Source organism: Diospyros lotus, chromosome 5 (assembly GCF_014633365.1).
Source record: "Diospyros lotus cultivar Yz01 chromosome 5, ASM1463336v1, whole genome shotgun sequence".
In the NCBI taxonomy this organism is placed as follows: Eukaryota; Viridiplantae; Streptophyta; class Magnoliopsida; order Ericales; family Ebenaceae; genus Diospyros; species Diospyros lotus.
In genome coordinates, this window is record NC_068342.1 from 37,014,072 (window position 1) to 37,036,264 (window position 22,193).

General features: G+C 37.0%; 1 protein-coding gene across 8 annotated transcripts in view; it reads left to right on the plus strand.

Moving 5' to 3' along the window:
• The first annotated feature begins 2,041 nt into the window (after positions 1-2,041).
• Positions 2,042-22,193, plus strand: part of LOC127801033 (cleavage stimulation factor subunit 77) — a 76,570-nt gene continuing 56,418 nt past the window's right edge. For 3 of the 8 annotated variants that reach the window (XR_008022927.1, XM_052335820.1, XM_052335826.1), the window contains exons 1-5: positions 2,042-2,190; positions 4,163-4,266; positions 4,384-4,446; positions 8,103-8,212; positions 12,401-12,501. Coding sequence is in view for 6 of the 8 variants with exons in the window: in XM_052335820.1 (XP_052191780.1) it covers positions 4,213-4,266; positions 4,384-4,446; positions 8,103-8,212; positions 12,401-12,501 (328 nt within the window). In the remaining 2 variants the exon portion in view is untranslated. Of the gene's footprint in view, positions 2,191-2,790; positions 2,860-3,993; positions 4,267-4,383; positions 4,447-8,102; positions 8,213-12,400; positions 12,502-22,193 lie in introns of those variants that run through there. The other 5 variants (XM_052335824.1, XM_052335825.1, XM_052335822.1 and 2 more) reach the window with 5 other exon arrangements.

Sequence of the window (22,193 nt, forward strand, 5' to 3'; positions counted from 1 at the left end):
TTATTAAATAAAAATAATATTATTAATTATTTGATTGAAATTTACTAAAATAATTTATGATTATGATAACTAATAAAATAATAATTTAAAATATGATTTATCACAATTTTACTCATTTTTTAAATTTTGTACGAAAAAATTCTATTTTATCACAAAAAATATATTTTTTATGACAAAATTTAATCCATCATAATTATTTTGTCACAATATACTAAAATTCTTATAGTGCTCTTAGTTTATCACAATTATTTTGTCACAATATGCTAAAATTTTTGTCACAATTGTTAATTGGAGATCTAATTTGGATAAATGATATAATATCAACTAATAATTGCCCAAGCTGATTTTGTGACTCTTTAATTGAAAACCCAATAATTTACTATAAATTATAATAAAATATATATGTATATTAAATTTATTTAAAAATAAATAAATAACATAGTTTAATTTTAGAGCTATTTGCTATTTAAATTTATGGCTTAAAGTATAATTATCTAACAATTTATATTTGTGACTTGATCATGTAAATTTTTTAAGAGTTTTTGCATGTGCACCTATAAAATCATTATCAATCTTACAGACTAGTAAAAGAGATAAAATTTAATTATTAATTCTAAAGTATTATAAATAACTATTGATCAAGTGTTTTATCTCATAGTATAATAGATTAATAGTTTGAATCTTGTCACCCTCTTACCCTAACCCCATTTATTTCTCTCTCTATATATATTATTTTATAATATTTATAATCTTGAGATCAAAAAACTTACAAAATTATATATTAGATCTATTGATTATAAATATTAAATTATAATCATAAAATTTTGAGTAAATTATATGAAACTCCCATGCACTTAGAGTCATGTGTAATTTACCCCTCGTGCTTTCGATTGCATCAAAAAATCCCTTGCACTTTCAAAATATTGCAATCAGCCATAATTTGTTGTTATTTTACATAATTTTGTACAATAATCTACATACAAAATATATAATTTCAATATATAAAAGAAATACAAAATTTTACATTAATCAACCAATAAATTGCATAAAATTGTGTAAAAAAAAGTAAATTATGACTGATTGCAAGATTTTGAAAGTATAAGGGGTTTTTTTGATACAATCGAATGCATATGGGAATAAGTTGCACATGACCTTAAGTGTAGGGGGGTTTCATATAATTTACTTTAAAATTTTTGAATACATAATAGTTTTTTCAATATTATAATTGTTTTATTTTTTTTTTTGTAAATTGGTCTTAAACGTGTCATTTTGTGTATAATTGTGTTAACATGTTCAGATTAACCCACGAACCTTTTTAATTAAACATATCATTTCGTATATAATCGTGTTAACGTGTTTAAGTAAACTTATTTAATTAAACGTGTTATTACATATTTAAACGAGTTAGACGATTTGATTTACCTAAAACATAAAAATAACTCACCCGTTTATGATCCGAACCTAATTAGTACCAATCCTAATTCACTTAACTCTGTGTCGTTTTGTGTCATATAATAAAGTCGCGTAAAAAAATACTAGCTCTAAATTTACCACATACACCATAAATATAATTTACATCAAAGTGGTAGCCTTTGTCATGCACATTCAAGCAAAAAAATCAAATAAAGGTTCATTGGGTAATTATTGAGGCTTGTAATTTAATTTTAAAGATTTTAAGCACAATTTTAAACTAAAAAAAATATTGGTATAACAGTAAAAATGTTTACAAATTTATTTATTTTAATTAGAGAAACCGGAAGTTGAAATCTAGTTAACATAATTAAATGTTACTTTTTAGTAAGATATTAAAGAATATTTTAAAAACTAACAAATTTGACAAAACTCTACACAACAAATCTGATACTTATGTATTTATATATTTAACATGATATAAATATATGAGGTATAATTACAACGATATCGCCTATTTACATAGATCTCTTATAAAATTAGTTAAAATTATGACTAATGTTACACATCTTTTAAATGCTTAAAGCTCTAGTTCCTATTTACATATAAATATTTGACGGCTTCCCCCACCCAATACCCAGCCCCCTGCACCTGATAGTCCGAGACCCGGCCCACCCCGCACCCCGTCGAACTCGACAGCAAAACCTAAGCCATTTCACTCTCCTTACCTCACCTCACCGTCAACGATCTTGCGGGTATCACCGTCATCGATTTGAGAAGGTAATACAATTTCGGCAACTTAATCGTCGTGTGGTTTTGATTGTCATGTCCGATCTGGTTGGTTTCCTTGCTGTTTGTTTAATCTTTCGATGCTTTGACTTGGCTTTGGGAATTCGTTGTTTAACTTGTTTCTTTTTTGTGATTTGGTTCGTTGTTTACTTGTTTCTGTATTGTGTTTTGTGATTTGGTTCTGTTTCAGTGTTTTGTGATTTGCTGTTTGTTTAACCTGTAGTTACCTTCCATGTATCTATTGGTTTTCTTCCATGTATCCAATGTTGGGATATCCGTGTACTGAATGTTGAATTGATGACAAAATTAAAAAACACGAAGAGATTGCAATCTCTGGGGGCTGTGATGGGTGAATATGGCAATCAATTTTGGAACAGAAAGCTTTTTATTGGATGATGATGATGATGATGATGAGGCTGAGGATGATGCCCCACACTTGTGTCTAACTTTGAGCAATTAAGTTTTCCTTAGCATATGCTTTCTGGAAAAGGAATTTGAATTTGGTTCCTTAGTGTAGTAGGAACTCAGTAATCCATTGTAATTGCCACGAGTCAAAAATCATCCCACGTTTTCTGTTTTGTTGGTTTTCAGTGTTTGCTGTTGCTGATGATAGGGGGTTAGGAACTTCAAAATCAAGATGTATTTGGAATTGACTTGGAGGTAAATTAAATTAATATATCAGGATGTCAAGGAATTGAATCAAGATGTATTCAGTTCGATTTTTTGGGCCGTTTTTCAGTTTAGTTTTTGGTTCGGTTAGTTTAAAGGCCAAATCGATTAATTCGGTTCGATTTTTGGGCTATTTTTCTGGTTCGGTTAGTTAGTTCAAATCGGTTAATTCGGTTTCGGTTAGTGTATCAAGTTGGTTTGGTTCGGTTATATTCAATGGGGCGGTTCAGTTAGGTTAGGTAAAATGGGGCGGTTTGGTTCGGTTATAACTGAATGCACACCCCTAATCAAAACCCTATCATTATTTTTTTATCTCTCATTCAACCATAATTCACAATGACAGGTTGATTTATCGATTTCAATCAATTGCCAACAAAATTGTAGAAAACTCATGCTGATAGGGTTGTAGGAATCTTATTAAAGATTATCTTGAAATTCCATCATATTTTTATTTATACATATATATCTAACAAAACTTTATAGTTATAAGACTTACTGTATGAACCAAAATATGGCCTATCTTAAAAAGGATTTTCAATTTCTCACAATTCTTAACCGAACCGATATAAGAGTTTATTAAACATGGATTTAGATACTATTTGTTAATCAATATATAGACCGAAAAATATAAGATATGAAAAATATTATAAACTTTTGTCATTTCTAATATATTTGTTAAACTTATCTAGCAACAATTGAAAAAAAAAAGTTATGTGACTTCTTATTTGACATTTTTTAGATATGCTTATCTCTCTCCATATAAAGATAAGTATGTATTAGACTCTAAAGATAAGAAAAAATGAAGTATATGTCATTCAGTACATTTTAAAAAATTTAACAAATAATTTGATAAAATATTAGAATGATTTATAATTTTTTATTGACCATTTCATATTTTAATACAGAAATTATTCAAACATTATATTAATATAACTTTATTTTATCAAATGGTACCTTAAACAAATATTAGCATCACTTATTTAATTATTTAACTAAATGGGGGTAATTATAATTATGTTCCCATTGACCAAATGAATGGACTGATTGAGTACTGAGTAGGCATGGAAATAATTTGGATTAGTTATCCATTTAAATATTTTTGTTTGATTCCTTATGAAAATGAAGGGGGGCACGATGGAGGAGGAGAGGAGATCGCGCAACGGGCAAATCCCCAAATTTTAACGGTGTACCGCGCTGCGATCTGCTCTATCTCTCTCTCTCATATCATTCTCTTCCAGCATGAGTTCATGATCAGGGGTTGGGGTTTCGAGTTGACTGAAGTTCAGCAATTTAGGTTTTACAGAAAACTGGATTTCTCAAGGAGGGACTAGAAATTGAGTCGTCATGGCTGATAAGTACAATGTTGAGGCTGCCGAGGCACTTGCCGACGAGGCACTGGTGAGTCAGCGACGTTTGTTTACTTACTTTTTGCTATTTTGAATGCTTTACGTTGTCTTTGGTTGATATTTGATGGTGCCTTTTTCTTATTGTCGACATGTTTGTATGTTTGGTCAGCACTTGCCCATTGCGGAGGCAGTTCCAGTATACGAGCAACTCTTAGCCACATTTCCAACTGCGGTGAGTTCCTTTGTTTGTTTTTTTTTGGTTGGATATTTGCCTATTTGATTTTCAATATACATAGGATGTGCTCTGTGTTTTGTTTCAATTGTTCACTGATTTGGAATGATGTAGAAGCCGCACAATTTCCCCAATAAGGATGTTGAGTGATATTTCATTTTGTTTGTGTGGTATGAAGAAGAATTTGACATGGCCGAGTTAAAATGTTTTATGTTTCTGTTGGTTTAATGGTAGATAGGTCTACTATTTTCTGAAATTCATCATAATTTGCATTCAGTACATTTCTAATGTCTGTGTAGTATGAGGAGAAAATTGACATGGCTGGCTGAGTTAAAATGTGTTGGGTTTCTATTGGTTTTCTTACTGTAGATAGGTCTAGTTTTTTCCGCAATCCCTCATATATTTTTTTTTTTTCTGTTGCCTTTTGTTTGTGAAGGGTTTTTTCTTTATCTCTTAACTTCCAATCCTGGCTTGTGCCACTGGGTGTTGGTAAACCACGACAATAATTTTTTCTTGTCAACACCTTGCTTGGGAATGTGAAGTAAGAGTAGAAGGAAAAAAGGATACAAATACATTGAGAGAGGATTTGAAAAGTCAAAATGCATGAAGAGCAAAAAATGGAACCAACTATATACAAAGAAAAACTAACCAATTTACAGCATAGTGTTATGAAAAAAAAACTGATGAAAGCGTCGGGAATTAGAGGATTAGCAGAGGAATTAGGAGATAAGCAAAGCAGTTATGTGTATTGGAGTTGTTATTTTTACAGTTATGTAATAGTGGGGTGTTATTTTTACAATTATGTAGTTGTGGGGTGTTATTTTACAGTTGTGTAGTAGTGATAACTGCTGGGATAGCCCTATATAAAGCTACACCATAGTATGCCGAGAATCTAGGAAATTAGGGTGTGTTTGATAGCATTTAGTTGGAAAGGAAAACATTTTCCAACTTGTATGGAAACCATCTCCCCCCTAGATGGAATTTTTCATGGAAAAGAGCCAAAAACATGCTTTAATGGTTGCATCATGGAATTCAATTCCTTGGATGTGACATTTTCCATGCTATCAAACACACCCTTATATTGAAGTTATCTCATTTTCTCTCTATCTATTCTCTGCTTCCCTCTGTTGTTCTCTCTATTTTCTTCCAAAATTCTCTCATTTTCTCTCTATTCTCTGTTTCCCTCTATTATTTTCTCTGTTTTCTCCCTACATTTTCTCATTCCTCCCTCTCTTTCTTCTTTCATGACTATCAACTAGAAATCCTAGATTCAAAAGCTAGGATCCTGATAGAAAGACTTAAGAAATAAACCAAATCCTCTGTAAGCCACGGAAAGAAGGAAGCAAGATTTTTCTTTAATGTGACAACACTTTATTGCAATCCTCTCACAAGCTCTCAAATTTATTTTTGTGCCAAATATGCCTTGCAGCTGTGTTTTTAAAAGCTCCAAGCACACTTAATTGCAAAGGCCTTATAGAGCTTAAGCACAAATTGCAAAGTGCAAGCGCACACTTAGTTGAAACAAAGTGCAAATCTTAGAAAAAGATAAAAGAGATAATATAATAATTGCAACTAAATTATTAGATAATATTGTCAAGACAAAAATTCATGCTAAAAGAGAACAAAAGACTTTTTTTTTTTTTTGTAAATTCGTTGCAAAACCTACCTGTGAACTAGAAGGTGAAGCTGATCTTCTAGTTGCTGCATTGCCTCATTTGCTTATGATATTTAAACTATTCTAGTTATATTAGCAATAGCACCCCATGTGGAAAAAAAAAAATACCGAATCATTCTCTTGTCCACCACTCCAAGATATTTATATAATAGATGGGTGCGTTTTAGTGTTAGGGTACACAGCCACAACTCTTATTTTATTGTAAAACAAAAAAGGAATAAATAAGCGTGCTACGTGTGCCTTGTGCTTTAGCTGGGCTTTCTTATTCGTGCTTCGCTTTGACATGAAAAAGCACTAGAATTGCACTTTGAGCTTTAATGGGGCTTAGGCACACTTTTAACAACATTGCATCGTAGAAAGGAATATGGCTTCAAACTTGTGCCTGGCTCCTATCCAGACAAGCCTGTTCCTATGATTAATAAACTCAACACTTAAAGCTGGCACAACCAAATGCATTTCAAAATGGAGAAGGAAGCACCAATTTACCACCAAGTGGCCATGCTTTGTAAGATTGTCGTGTCACGGTTTAGGCTAGTTACTTTTTATTTTTATTTCTGCAAAATTGTATTAGTTAGTTATTTAGATATTAGAGATAGTTGTGTAGTGTTTAGGAGCAATTATTGGTAGTGGGGGAGTGGTAACTACCACAAATAATTGCTGGTCAGCTTCCTATATAAAGCTGTAACCTCTTGGCTGATTTTATGTTTTTTGTATGAATTAAAAGTTATTCCCTTCTATCTAAAATTCTCCCTTTTCTCCCGACTATTTCCCTCTCTCTCTCTCTCTCTCTCCATTTTCCTGTCTAATCCTCCATTTCTCTCTATTATTCTTCCTGTATGGCTCAGAATGTTGGGCAGTCAAATACCAGCATGAGCAAAAGACGAGTGTAGCGGAGATGAGGATGTTAAGATGGATGTGCGGACATACAAGAAAGGATAAAATTAGAAATGAAGTTATTCGTAATAAGGTAGGAGTAGTGCCAATCGAGGAAAAGATGAGAGAGACTAGACTAAGATGGTTTGGTCATGTGAGAAGGAGACTAAGAGACGCTCTTGTGAGGAGAGTTGATGAAATGGAACAATTAGTCACAAAAAGAGGTAGAGGTAGACCCAAGAAAACTTTGGGAGAGACATTAAAATTTGATATGAAATATATGGATCTAAATGAGGATATGAAAAAAGACAGAAATACATGGAAGTCTAGAATTCATGTAGCCGACCTCACATAGTGGGATAAAGGCTGGATATGTTATTGTTGTTGTATTTTGTCTGATTCTTCCCCATTTCTCTCTATTTCTCTTGATTCTATCTTCAAGATAATCACAAGTTAGACTCGGGTTCCTGACATGTCCGAGGAAAAAATGAAACCACTTTGGCAAGGACTTACAAGGGAAGTCCACTCTGCCTGTATCACAAAGGGGAGCATAAGATGAGCCAAAATAAAAAGCTCCATCACTTGATGGATGCCAAACTCATCCATCTTCACTCTTGTCTCATGCTTGGAGAAGTATGCTAATGTTAGCAGAAAGGGAGGTACATATGGGAAATTATTTTTGAAAGGAGTTGAGTGCATGATGCGAGCCAATAGCTTACATATTTATCTTAATAGGTATGCGATCTTGTTATGGCTGAAAGAGAAAACTTTTGGAAAGTGTGCATATATTGTGGGTGTTGGTGGGGGAGAATGAATGGACTGTCTAATTGCTAGGGGATGCTGTTGACATTGTTATGCAGTTACCTTGTGAATTTCCAATTCTAGATGTTTCATGCTTTTTACATGTGTACTAAATAGCCCGAAATGTAATATCTTTAAGCCTGCTCTGTCAAGGTCCAATGTTACTATGAACTAGTATCTCAAAGATAGTAGATTGCGGGTTTGAATAACTGGATTCACATCATACGAATTTCTCTATCCTTTTGGATCACCTGAACTGACGTGGCATGCATGTTGGATTGCTGACTTTATCTCCCTGTTCTTCTAGGCAAAATACTGGAAGCAATATGTGGAGGCACACTTGGCCGTGAATAATGATGATGCTACAAAACAGATCTTCAGCCGCTGTTTGTTGAACTGTCTGCAAATTCCTCTTTGGTATATTTTTGCTTTCACTTGATGGTTATTTTGATTTTGCAGTTGTTTCAAAGTATGGTTTTCTATTCGCTATTCAAAGACTAGCATCATGTTGAAATAGGCGCTAGTCACTTGGTAGTATACATTTCTACTAATTTCATATACACACCATATTCATGCTCGTAGTTTTATTTTGAATAAATATCTCTCTATACTAAGTTTAAGGGCTCACAAGATCCTAGGCCTGGACACATAGCTGTACCCAGTTCACAAGATCTAAAGCCTAGACATGTAGGCCCACCCAATATTTATACCTACACATGATATTCTGCTAAATCTTCATGCACAGCAATTTCTTCTGTGATGAATCAACGGCAGCAGTATCATTAATTCCATTGCCAGACAGTGAGGCTATGCTATTTTGCTCCTAAGTTCTGATTTTGAGACTTGTATTGCCCAACTCCATATGGCATCATTTGTATTTGCTTTCTTTGCCCCCTCTCTCCCCAGAAAATCATTCTATGTTTCTATTTTGTAATAGGTTGGAGGGAGAGGAATTAGAGAAGAAACGAGAGAGGGATAGAGAAATTAGAAGGAAAGAAATTTAGTTTCATTTCACATATATCCCTCCAACCTATTACAAGTAGCCTTTATATAGGCCTTAGCTAGCTATTAACTGATTCCTAACAACACCTATGTGATCCTAACAACTTGTAAAATATTTCCTAATAACTATTATAAGTCTATTATCATATTATCCTTTTATTGCTCCTAGGGTCATGACACTTTTGGGGGGAAGCAGTCCTTACAGCAACTTACACCATCAATTGCTTGCCATCTTACGTGGTAAATTTTCAAACTCCAATGGCCATGTTATCTCACTTCTATCCGGGTCTTTCTTCCATACCTTCCCTTAGCCTTAGAGTCTTTGGGTGTGTTTTTTTTGTTCATGTTCACAGCCATAATAGAGGGAAATTGGATCATCGAGCAGTTAAATGCGTCTTTGTGGGCTATCCTTCTAACCAAAAAGGATACAAATGCTATCACCCTCTCACTAAAAGGGTTCTAATCACTGTTGATGTTACCTTTGTTGAGAATGAATCATATTTTTTTCAACCTTATCTTCAGAGGGAGACTTCAAGTATGGAAGATAAGGATGAGCTTTTGCCTCTCCTTACCTCCTTTCCACTTGAAGTGCAAAAACTTGAAGTTGCACCGATTCCCATGCCAGAACCTTTACCTAAAGTTGCAAATCTTGAAGACCTTGCTCCTGAATATACTATTACAGAACCTGCCTTTACCCCTACACCAAAAACCTAGCCTTAGCCTGCTTACCCTAAACTAGAATCTCCTATATCAAACCTCCCTGAACCCCATGATCTTGGAAAGGGACAAACCATTATCAACGAATGTTTCTCATAGATTTACACAAGAAGGACTAATCCAGAACCTGAACCAAGGCTGCACCTATCATCAGAACCAGATTTTGGAAATGAAGTAAGGTCTCTTAGCTCACATTCTAAGACTAATTCTAGGATAGAAATAGACCTGCCCATAGCCCTAAGGAAAGGAACTCGAGAGTGTACAAAATATCCCTTATATCCATTATCTCATTTTTTTTTTCCTTTCAAAGGTGCTCTCCAACTCATAAAAGTTTCTTGCAAACATTCATACAATATCCATTCCTACCACATTATTAGAGGCTTTAAAGTGTAAAAAGTGGAAGAATGCTATGAGTGTTGAAATGTAGGCCCTGAGAATAATAATACTTGGGAGATTGTGGATTTGCCAAAAAGAAAGAAACCGGTGGGCTGCAAATGGGTTTTCACAGTCAAATATAAAACAAATGAGTCACTTGAAAGGTATAAATCTCGGTTGGTAGCTAAGGGATACATCTAAACATATGGAATTAACTATCATCAAATTTTTGCTTTAGTAGCCAAAATTAACACGGTAAGAATTCTTTTGTCCCTAGCAGCTATTTTTTATTGGCCTTTACAGCAATTTGATGTGAAGAATGATTTCTCACATGGACACCTTGAGAAGGAGATCTACATGGATATACCTACAGGATTCATTCAGTGAAAACAAACTTGGAACTAAAGTCTGCAAACTCAAGAAAGCACTATATGGCTTGAAACAATCACCTAGAGCTTGGTTTGAGAGATTTTCCAAGGTGATGCAAACCATGGAGTATTAACCAAGCCAAGGGGACCACACTTTGTTCATAAACCACTCAGATTTAGGTTCAGTTACAATTGTTATTATCTATGTTGATGATATTATAGTGACAGAGTGATGAAAATGAGAGACAAAACTTGGGGAGATGTTTGGCTATGGAATTTGAAATCAAGGAACTAGAGAATTTAAAATATTTCCTAGGTATTGAAGTGGCACGATCTAGGCATGAGATATTCATATCTCAACACAAGTATGTTCTTGACTTTTTGAGGACATAGGGAAATTTGCTTGCAAACCAGCCAACATCCCAATTGATCCTAATCACAAATTGGGAGACGTAGAGGGAGACAAAGATACCGACAAAGAAGCCTGTCAAAGATTAGTTGGCAGGTTGATTTATCTATCTCACATAATGTCGAACATAGCCTATGCAGTGAGCATTATAAGTTAGTTTATGCACAAACCCAATGAGCTTCACTTGCAAGCAATCTATAGAATTTTGCCCTACCTTAAAGGCGCCCTAGGAAAGGGAATTTTGTTCAAAAAGGGATCGAAACTTACCCTAGAGGCCTATACCGATACAGGTTATGCAAGTTCAACGGTTGATAGGAGATCTACCACTGGGTATTGCACTTTCTTGGGAGGAAATCTAGTTACTCGGAGGAGTAAAAAGTAGACTGTTGTGGTTAGGTCGAGTGTAGAATTGGAATTTCGGGCAATGGCACAAGGTATATGTGAGTTGCTATGGTTGAAAATTATTGTTGAAGACTTGAGACTCAAATGTGACAGCCCTATGAAACTCTATTGTGATAATAAGTCTGCTATTAGCATTGCACACAATCCTGTGTAACATGGCAAAACAAAACACATTGAGGTTAATCGATATTTTATTAAAGAGAAATTAGACAGAGGGCTTATTTGTACTCCCTATATACCAAATGAATCCCAGCTAGCTAATGTTTTAACCAAGGGACTCCCTAGTCCTGTCTTCTGAGAATGGACAATGTTTATTCACCAACTTGAGAGAGAGAGTCGTGAATCAAGGTAGAAAAATCAAGAAGAGTCGCCATAAATCAAGGAAGGGAGATTTGCCACAAATTAAGGAAGGAAGATTTGCCATCGTTGGATTAGTTGTCAATTAGCAGTCAATTATGCATGTGATTAGATGTAATTAACTATAATTTAGGCCTTAATTTTAGCCTTAATTATTGTACAACTTACTATAAATTTCAATAGAGAGAGGCTAGACCTAATACAGAGTTCTACTCATAAAAGAAGGGTTTTCTCTCTTTTCTATCTTGTTCAACATCTCTCTTTTCTATCTTGTTCAACATATATGGAAATAATTTGGGAGCAAACACTACTTCTATGTACCACATTTATCATATCAAATTAGACAAAAAGCCTATCCGGTGGGGTATTTGTTCTTTCTAGTGGTTCCCTTTTAACTTTAGAACTTTATATTAGAGATTAAGGATGTAGTGGGCCTTTTTGGTGAGGCTTAAAAAAATAAAATCATAGAGCACCGTGTATGAAAGAAAAGTATATATTAGGATTTTATATCAGAGAGTAAAAATAAAGTGCGTGAGGTTACATTTTAAAAATATGTGCATGACTTGTAAGATAAGGTTAGGACGATGCTTATTATGAATATATGCATTTGCATGTTTAATATATACTTAACTAAGGGTGATGCTATTCTATAAAAAGTTTTATCGGAAATTTATTTGGTCATAGATGAGAAAAAGGTGCAGTATATTTTATTACAGTTTACAAGGCAGATTATCTTCTTTTCTTCCTTGAAATAATTTGAGAATTTGCATTATTCATCTCGTTCCCCTTTTAATGGAGTTAATGTTCTCTATTTATCTCTGGTTGCAGTTCTATTATGTCATACAATTTGTTGCCCCTTAAAATGCCTTTTTAAAGTCAGATTTCCTCACTCTCTCTCTCTCTCTCTCATGTCTTTCTCAATCAATTGATATTTGCTGATTTGGATTCATTTTACTGCAACTTTTGGCATTGTAGGCGATGCTATATCCGTTTTATCAGGAAAGTCAATGATAAGAAAGGGGTAGATGGTCAGGAAGAGACTAGGAAAGCATTTGATTTTATGCTCAGCTATGTTGGTCTGTAATGCTTCTTAATCTCTCTGTCATTTTAGTGTTTGGTTGCAACTTAATTGTATATTTCTTTCCAAATGACAAACACAAAGTGTTCTCTTGTCAGCTAAAAGAGATTAATTGATTGAGATGCATCAAGAAAATAGACCTATAAATATCTCTAATTCTTATAGGTGTTTAGTCACCAACATCTTTGAGCCCCTTATTAGAATGTTATATCTAGTGTTGGTTTTAGTACCATGGGGTTGAGGGGTAGCCAGTTATATATTTCCTTTGAACACAAATGATTGAACAAGGGCAAAGAAGATTATATGGTGCAGCTGCTTCAAATAACAACCACAAGAACAACATGCCAAGCCTGTATCCTTCTATGTTGGGTCGGCTAATGGGTTGCTTAAGATGTTCTAGTATAATCAAGTAGGGAGCAATTCTCCCATTTCTTATTTTCTGAATGAGGTACAAATGATATTCTAATATGAAGATTTTGAACAGAAAAGCATATTAATTCATTTACATGCAACCCTAGTTATTGGGTTGGAATATACAGTTATAGGAAGTTTACAATAGGAAGGATTACAACATGTTTACGAAAGATTATAATACAAAGAATTAGGAAAGTTTCTTAATCTGTTTTAAGAAACTAATCTAATCAAGATCAAAAAATAAAACATTCTAAAAACTTCATTGCTGCCTCCTCTCCTTTCCTTTCTGAAGAATCCTTTCACGCCAACGGTCCCCCTCAAGCTGGTGAATGAATATCTATAATTTCCAGCTTGCATATTAGGTCTTCAAATCTCTTAGTCGCCAATCCTTTTGTCAAACAATCTGCCACCTGTTGCTTAGAAGGAATATAGGGAATTTGAATTATACATTTTTCAAGCTTTTCTTTTATAAAGTGTCGTTCAATCTCAATGTACTTGGTCCTGTCATACTGTACAGGATTATGTGCAATGCTTATGGCCGATTGGTTGTTACAAAATAACCTGATTGGTTCTCTATCAACAATCTTCAAATCTTCTAGTACAATCCGCATCCATAGTAATTCACATAGACCAAGTGCCATAGCTTTAAACTCGGCTTCAACACTTGATCTCACCACTATGCTCTACTTCTTACTTCGCCAAGAGACCAAATTTCCCCCCAAAAACATACAATACCCTGTAGTAGATCTCCTTTTAGTTATAGATCCAGCATAGTCCGCATCTATATACCCTTATATATCCAAAGAACCTTCTACTTTAAATAGGGTTCCTTTACCTGGAGTAGTTTTCAAGTAGCTGTCATGATATAAGTTGCGACAAGGGAATATACCATGCAAGTGGCAGGGCTGTCACATGAACGGTTAAGAAGTTGGGGTAGTTATTTTTAGAAAAGGGTACTAGTGTAAATAAACTCCCCTTTGGCGGGAATTGAAGTGCGGGATCCTTTCTATATAAAGGACCCACTTGATTTGAATCAAAATTCTTCCTTAACTCTCTTTCTCTCCCGAATTTTATCACTCTCCCTAATTCTTGCAAATTCTTGGGAGTTCCTTGTTAGATCCTTCAAGATTTGACAAATTGGTATCAGAGTAAGGCCCGGGGCAAAGGAGTCAATAGGAGAAGCGATGGCAGAAAGGACTTGAATGAAGAATTTTGAGTCGCAGGTGCAGCAGTTTCGTTCGACGGTGATCGACCTGCAAGCTCGGGTGGAATTGCTGGAGATTGGATCCAATTGCAACCATGAAGCGATCACGGCGATGGACCGAAAGATGGATGCCTCTCTAGGGAATTTGGAGACGAGGTTGGATGGGATTTGAGACGAAGTAGGAACTCAGATTCGTGAACAATTGCAGAGCTTCATGGTAATGTTTACATGTTAAAATCAGGTAAGTTTATCACTTGATTTTCCCCCGAGAGAAGGGACCGAACCGGTTTTTACCGGTGTTGGGAGGACGGAATGGGAATGTCGGGCCCTTTGAAATTGAGGTAGCCCCGAGGGAGGAAGAGGATATGAAAATGGAACTTAGGCGAGAGGGACTGGTTGTCCACAATCAATCGAGGTTCCCTATGCCTAAGCTGGAGATTCCCATGTTTGATGGGAGTAATTTGAGATGGTGGGTGAGGAGATGTGAGAGGATGTTCGGATGGTACAATATATAGGAGGAACGTAAGGTAGCCCTAGCAGCCGCATACCAAGGCTGGTCACAGAATAGGGGAGAGAGTCCTTGGGGGGAATTTGCAGACAAATTATGTGAAAGATTTGGTGACAGAAATAGGAAAGATGAAGTAGAACAGTTCAATAAATTGCGACAAGAAGGGGGTGTGTAGGCTTATTAAACGCATTTTGAAGAGTTGAGATTGATTATGGTCACCTTGAATCCCATCTCTTAGAAGCATATTTTGTCTCTAGCTTCTTGAGTGACTTGAATGAAGAGCTTCAACCTATAGTCACGATGCTCAGGTTGGAGATAGTGGAGGAAGCAGCCGAGAATGCAAGGCTGCAAGAGATCATGGTAGAAGTGATCATGAAGAAACAGAGGCAGCAGAATAGGGGAACTAATGTGGGAACTGTTGTGCCAATGATGAAAGGGTACGGAACCGTTGGGCCAATGATGACCGTATGGAAGGGAGTTGGTAAGGGTAAACCCCGGGGTGAGAGGAGTGGCAGTGGCTGCACCTGGTAGCCATCCGGTAGGCTAGAGTGTAAACTTGATAGATTAGAGGAGACAGTTTGGGCTATGCTTCAAATGTGATGACCGGTACCATCTGGGACACCAATGTAAGAGGCAATTACTCTTGGTAGAAGGTGAAGAAGGAGCTATGGAAGAAGAAGAGGAGATAGTGGAAGAAGAGGAGTTAGAGGGGGAAGATAATGGAGAAATTTCGTTACATGCCCTCAAGGGGTTAACCAACAACAAAATTATCAAAATGGAAGGTAAGGTGTAGGAGGGAAGTCTAAGGATTTTAATCGACAGTGGGAGTACCCTCAATTTCTCGGACGAGAGTACTGCCAAGAGACTTCATTGCAGGATGACAGGAACCCAACCTTTATCGGTGACTGTTGCCAATGGACACAAGGTGCTAAGCAAATTAGCTTGCACCAGGGTTTTGTTGGGAAATGCAAGGTGAGTTGTTTGAGGCGGATTTGAGGTTGCTTAAGCTAGGGGGCTGTGACGTGGTGTTGGGAGTGGATTGGATGAAACAGGTTAGTCTTATCAGCTTTGACTTTAACCAAATGGAAGTCACCTTTGAGAAGGGTGAAAGAAGATGACTCTCACAAGCAGTAGAGAAATTGGGGCTTGTAAGATGATCACTGGAAGGAGACTTAAAAAACTACTCAAACACAAGTGGTCTCAAGTAACCCAATTGTTTTCAATCCAAGCAGTGGATGAGGCAGAGGAAGGAAGTGAACTAGAAGGAGAATTTCACCTAACTATGCTCAATTAAGACCAAAATCAGTTAGAGGTACATCAACTAAACTGTCTTAATATGCTTTTGGTTGAATACGAGGAATTATTTGTAGAACCTAACTCCCTGCCACCCAAAAGATCCTTCGATCACTCAATCAACCTGAAACCCAATTTAGAACCTGTTAACATTAGATCCTATAGATACCCCCTTCACTAGAAAATTGAAATTGAAAAGATGGTGAAGGAGATGCTTCGGCAATCCTTAATCCGGCCAAGCTAAAGCCCATACACATCCCCTGTCCTACTTGTCAAGAAGAATGATGGCTCATGACACTTTTGCGTTGACTATTGTCTAGTTAATGCCTTGACCATCAAAGATAAATTCCCAATCCCTATAATTGAAGATTTACTTGATGAACTGAAAAATGCTTCCATCTTTTCCAAATTGGACTTACGCTCGGGGTACCATCAGATTCGCATGAATCTTGATGATATCCACAAGACAGCCTTCAGAACCCACCATGGCTACTATGAGTTCTTGGTGATGCCATTTGAGCTCACCAATGCCCCAGCTACTTTTCAAGCACTTATGAACCAAGTCTTTGAGCCTTTCCTACGTAAATTCATTCTAGTTTTCTTCGATGACATCCTAATCTACAACCAAACTTACCCCAACACTTACAACACCTAAGGACTACATTCGAGATCCTCAAGTCCAACCAATTGTATATTAAACGGTCTAAATGTGCCTTTGGTTAGAAGCAGGTGGAGTACTTCGGCCATGTTATTTCAAGGGCAGGGGTGAGTGTTGATTCAAGGAAAGTGGCAGCCATGGTGAATTGGCCTAGACCTAGCAACCTGAAGGCTTTGAAGGGCTTCTTGGGGTTGATAGGTTATTACAGATGTTTTGTAAGGAATTATGGCCTCATAAGTTGGCCATTAACAAAACTATTGAAGAAAGATGGGTTCAGATAGGGGCCGGAGGTAGAAAAGGCATTTGGGAAGTTGAAGGATGCCATGACCAAGGCACCAGTTTTGGGTTTACCTGACTTTAGTAAACCTTTCACCCTAAAGACAGATGCTTGTGGCACAGGGATAGGGGCGATATTAATGCAAGAAGGGAGGTCCTTGGCTTATCTCATCTAGGCCTTATCTCCTAGGCATGAAGGGCTGAGCATATATGAGAAGGAGTTGTTGGCGATGGTGATGGCTGTAGAAAGATGGAGACATTATTTAGAAGGAGGTCAGTTCATCTTACGCACTGACCATGAAAATTTGAAATTTCTCCTCCAACATAAACTGCATACACATCTTCAGAGGAAAGGGATGGCCAAACTCATGGGCTTGGACTATACCATACAATATAAGAAGGGGAGGGAGAACGTGGTTGATGCGCTTTCCAGGTGCTATGAGGAAGGGCAAACTGCAGCCCTCACAGTGGTGACCTCGGATTGGTATAAGGAGGTAGAGGAGAGTTATGAAGGAGATGATAAGATGAAGGAACTAAGAAAACAATTGATCCTAAGCCCCAACAACAAGCGTGGATATACCCTGAATCAGGGAATGGTGAGATATAAAGGAAGACTGGTAATTGGGAACGATGAGGTCCTAAAGATGAAGATATTGAGCTCCCTACATGAGTCACCCTTAGGGGGCCACTCAGGCATCCAGAACACCTACCATAAGGTGAGGTAGTTCTTCTATTGGCCCTAGTTAAAAAGTATGTGACTGAATTCATAATGACCTGTGACATTTGCAGCCGTTGCAAATATGAAACAGTAGTCCCACCAGGTCTATTACAACCCCTAAAGATGAAGATATTGAGCTCCCTACATGAGTCACCCTTAGGGGGCTACTCAGGCATCCAGAACACCTACCATAAGGTGAGGCAGTTCTTCTATTGGCCCTAGTTAAAAAGGTATGTGACTGAATTCATAATGACCTGTGACATTTGCAGCTATTGCAAATATGAAATAGTAGCCCCACCAGATCTATTACAACCCCTACTTATCCCTGCTCAAGCATGGGAGAGCATCAACATGGACTTTATTGAGGGATTGCCTATGTCGAAGGGAAAGGATTGTATTATGGTAGTAGTGAATAGGTTCACGAAATTTGCACATTTTATTGGTTTGACTCACCCTTATTCTGCTCAAGAGGTGGCCATATTTGCGCCTCCTGCCGTCTCCAACCGTCTCCAATTGCCTTCACTGTGTGCCCCTCCTTTTCCAAGTCCTTCCTGTGCGCCACTTTCTTTAATTCCCTGTGCGCCGCCTCCTTTAATTCCAATGTGCCTTGCGGCTTCTGTCACTTCTCCTTGTTTCTTCCTTTCCAATTTAATCATATAATATATATATGTATGCACTTAATGCCCTAGCCCAAGTCTTCCCCTCAACGTGGACTTCTTTTTAACTTTATAATACTATATAATATTAACTTATATGATATAATATAATTTGTATTATATAATATAATATATATTTTTTTCTTTTTACGCTCAAATCTTCGAATTTAATTCCTTTGCTTGCTTCCTACAAAAAAAGATTAAAATAATGTAAAATCCATATAAACACACAATAATAACACAATGTTAAGATAAAATTTAGATAAAAATATGTATATAATTAAGTCCTATCAGAGAGAGAGAGAGAGAGAGAGAGAGAGAGAAAATGAGGTGGGTATTGAGAAAAAAATAAAAAAAAATTAAATTACATGCATACAGTAACATTATTTAAAAAACCAGGGTGGGCAATTGCCCACCCTTGGCTGTGTGTAGCTCCGCCCTTGCTAGTACTGGAGCGGTGCACAATTTCTTCTTAATGAGGGTGAAGCTCTTATCTTGTTCCTCTCCCTAGTTGAATCGTCCCTCCTTCAAACACTTAGTAAGTGGAGCCACGATGGTGTTGAAATGTCAAACGAATCGTCTATAGAAAGTGTTTAAACCATGGAAACTTCTCACATCTGACATGGATTTTGGAGTTGGCTAATCTCGGGTTGCCTTTGTCTTCTCCTCATCCTCACCAACCATATAACCCAAGAAGAGGAGTTTATTGGTGCAGAATGTACACTTCTTAAGGTTGATGTAAAGCTGATTTTCTTTTAGCATGTCTAGGACTTGCCTCAAATGATTTAGATGTTCTCCTTTGGCCTTGCTGTAGATGGGAATATTGTCGAAATACAGAACAACAAAAGAGCCAATGAAAGCTTTAAGTACCTGATTCATTAATCTCAAGAAGGTGCTTGGAGCGTTGGTTAATACGAAAGGCATTACCAACCATTTGTAGAGTCCATCCTTGCTTTTGAATGCAATTTTCCACTCGTCTCTAGGCTTGATTCGGATCTGGTGGTATCCACTGCAAAGATCTATCTTTGAAAACATACGGGACCCCTAAAGTACATCCAACATGTCTTCTAGTCGAGGAATAGGGAACCTGTACTTCACAGTTATTTTATTGATGGTGTGACTGCCACACACATGCACTAGGTCCCTCCTTTCTTAGGAACCAACAAAACATGAGCAACACACAGACTTATGCTCTCTCTAATGAACCCTTTCCTCAACAAGTCTTTGATCTGTTCTAGCAGAATTTCTTTCTCCTTCGGACTCATTTTGTAGTGAGGCAATTTGGAAGGCTTGCCCCTGGTATTAGATCAATCTGGTGTTAAATATCTCACATGGGAGGCAATTCATTTGATAGCTTGTCTGAAATCAAAATCTGAAAATCATTTAGTATTTTTTGCACTTCAACCAGAATCGTTTCTCCTTCATTAATGGTCATCATAAGCCCTTTAACCACCACTAGATAGATGCAGTCCGAGTGTCTTGCATAATCCACTATCTCTCGCTTGCTTCTTGCAAGAGTAAAGAAATTTTCTAATCGCTGTTTGTTCGCATTACCGGTCTGTTTGAGAGGAGCCACGACGATCTTGTGATTGCCCCATGTAAATATCACCACATTATCACGTCACTTGAAAGTAGAGTCAACATCAAATTGCCAAGGGTGACCCAAAAGAATATGGCAAGCATCCATATCAATGACATCACATACCACTTCATCCCTGTAATGTCTACCAATGGAGAGTGGTACCATACAAGTCTCAGTAACTTGAACAGAAGGTCCCATCTTCACCTAACTAAGGGAATATGGACGAGGATGGTTCTCAGTTGGTAGTTGCAACAGACTTACCAACTTCTTGGATACAAAATTCTCACAGCTTCCATTATCCACAATCACCTCGCACACTTTATTCCTGATAGAACAAAGCGACTAGAATATGTTATGTCTCTGTCCCTCTTCTTTTGGTGATAAGAGAACTCACTGCAACACCAAATTTAGCCTCTCTAGTCCTTCCTCAACAGCAAACTCGGCTCTCTCATATTCACCTTCATCTGCTACCTCTTCTTCCACCTCTATAAGTTCCTCACGTTCCACCAAATTGGCTTGTCTTCGTTCTGGGCAGTTGTTGGAGCGGTGCCCAAATTTTTGGCACTTGTAGCAGATATCTACTGTAGGTCTGGCATACGGATTATCCCTTTGAAGTGGAGCTTGGCCTTGCCCTCTATTAGGAATCCTGTTGCTGCCTTTTTCTGTACCGGCCTTATTCTGGGAATTGGATGAATTGGCAGTGACTTTTCCTTTGTTAACAATGCTGGTCGGTGGCTGTTCAATAGGGGGAACTACCCTCCGATAGTTGGGGCTTGGCTTGTTAGCTCCAATCATCTCAGCCTTCAGCGTCGTGTTAATTGCTTCCTGCAAAGTCCAAATATTCTGCAACCCAATTTTATCTTGTAAAGCGATTTTCAGTCCATTAATATGCCTGGTTACTTTCTGATTTTTAGATTCAGTCAGATTGTTACGCTCGACCAGTCTCATGAAGTCATTGGTGTAGCTTGATATTAACCGATTGCCTTGCGTGCATCCCAAATACATGCAATACAAAATCTGCTCATAGTCAGCGGGTAAAAATTGGTCCATCAAAAGTTGTTTCATCTTCCTCTAGGTTCAAACTCTACTCTTTCCTTGTCTCTAGCGAGTTTTCTACAACTGATCCCACCATATTGTAGCCGAGTTCGAACGGAAAGCCACCATCTTAACGACTTTCTCTTTTGGAACCTCCATGGTCTCCACAAACCGCTCCACTTCCATCATCCAATCTAGGAACTCTTCAATCCTCAAGTTTCTCGAGAAAGGAGGGATATCCGCCTTAATCCTATAATCGTCGATGGTGTTTCGATTTTGACTGTTACAACATATAGGCAGATCCTTGAAATCTTCTATGGAATCCAACTCGCTGTTATCTACTACATGCCTCCAGTTAATCCCTCGCTGCCCCTCAACATGGGTGCCCATATCGAGATGTGATGCGGTCACCAATCAAGACCTGGCCCAAAGCCGACCCGACTATGCTGGAACAATATTTTAATACTTCTTAAGTTTTTAAAATTCTACTTGATTTAGGATTTTATTTCATGTTTCTACTTGATTTAAGATTCTACTTCATGTTTGATTAGGATTTATTTCTATTAGGATTCTAGTTGGATTTTGTTTTCCAAATATTAGATGGATTTGGATTAGCCAAATACTATAAATATGCCTAGGATCTAGAGTTTGTAATCAAGTTTTAATCAATCAAATTTCAGCAACCTATTTGGGTTTTCTTAGCAAAACAGTCTTGTTTTTGCGTTTTCTTGAAAGCCAAGCTTCGGCCATTGAAGTTTGCTCTTTTAAGGGTTTATTTTAGTGTGTTTTCTTCACACACGCGCTACACGTTGCGTCAAGATGGCTCCTTCGGTTATATTGTGGATGGTTACCATCGGGGGCTTGAGGAGGGTTATCAACGTTGTTTCCTCTGCTGTTTCCAACGACCTGCAACAATAATTGACGAATCTCTCCGAGTTGTGTGGAAAGATTGTCAATTCGTTGGTTTCGGGCATCAAGTTCGACTCTAATGGAAGCAATTTCATCGCCCATGGTAGATTCAATGGGAAAGGATAGCAATCAACGACATGGAGAAGAAGAAATTGTGCTCTGATACCACTTGACGTAGCCATGAGTAAATGTTTCAAGCGAAGACCTTAGGGAAACAAAGAGAACTGGATTCCACCATGTAAACTCATAAGTTTATTGAAAAAAAAGTTCTCTCAAACAAGAGAAAAGTGTTTAAATACTTCCTAGCAATCAACAATCCTAAACGCAATTGAAAAAAACCCTAAAATAGAAAAGACTAAAATAGACATCAGCTGTAATTATAAAATTAAATCAATTAAAACAGAAACTAACAAAAACTAATGGAAACTAATGACTGT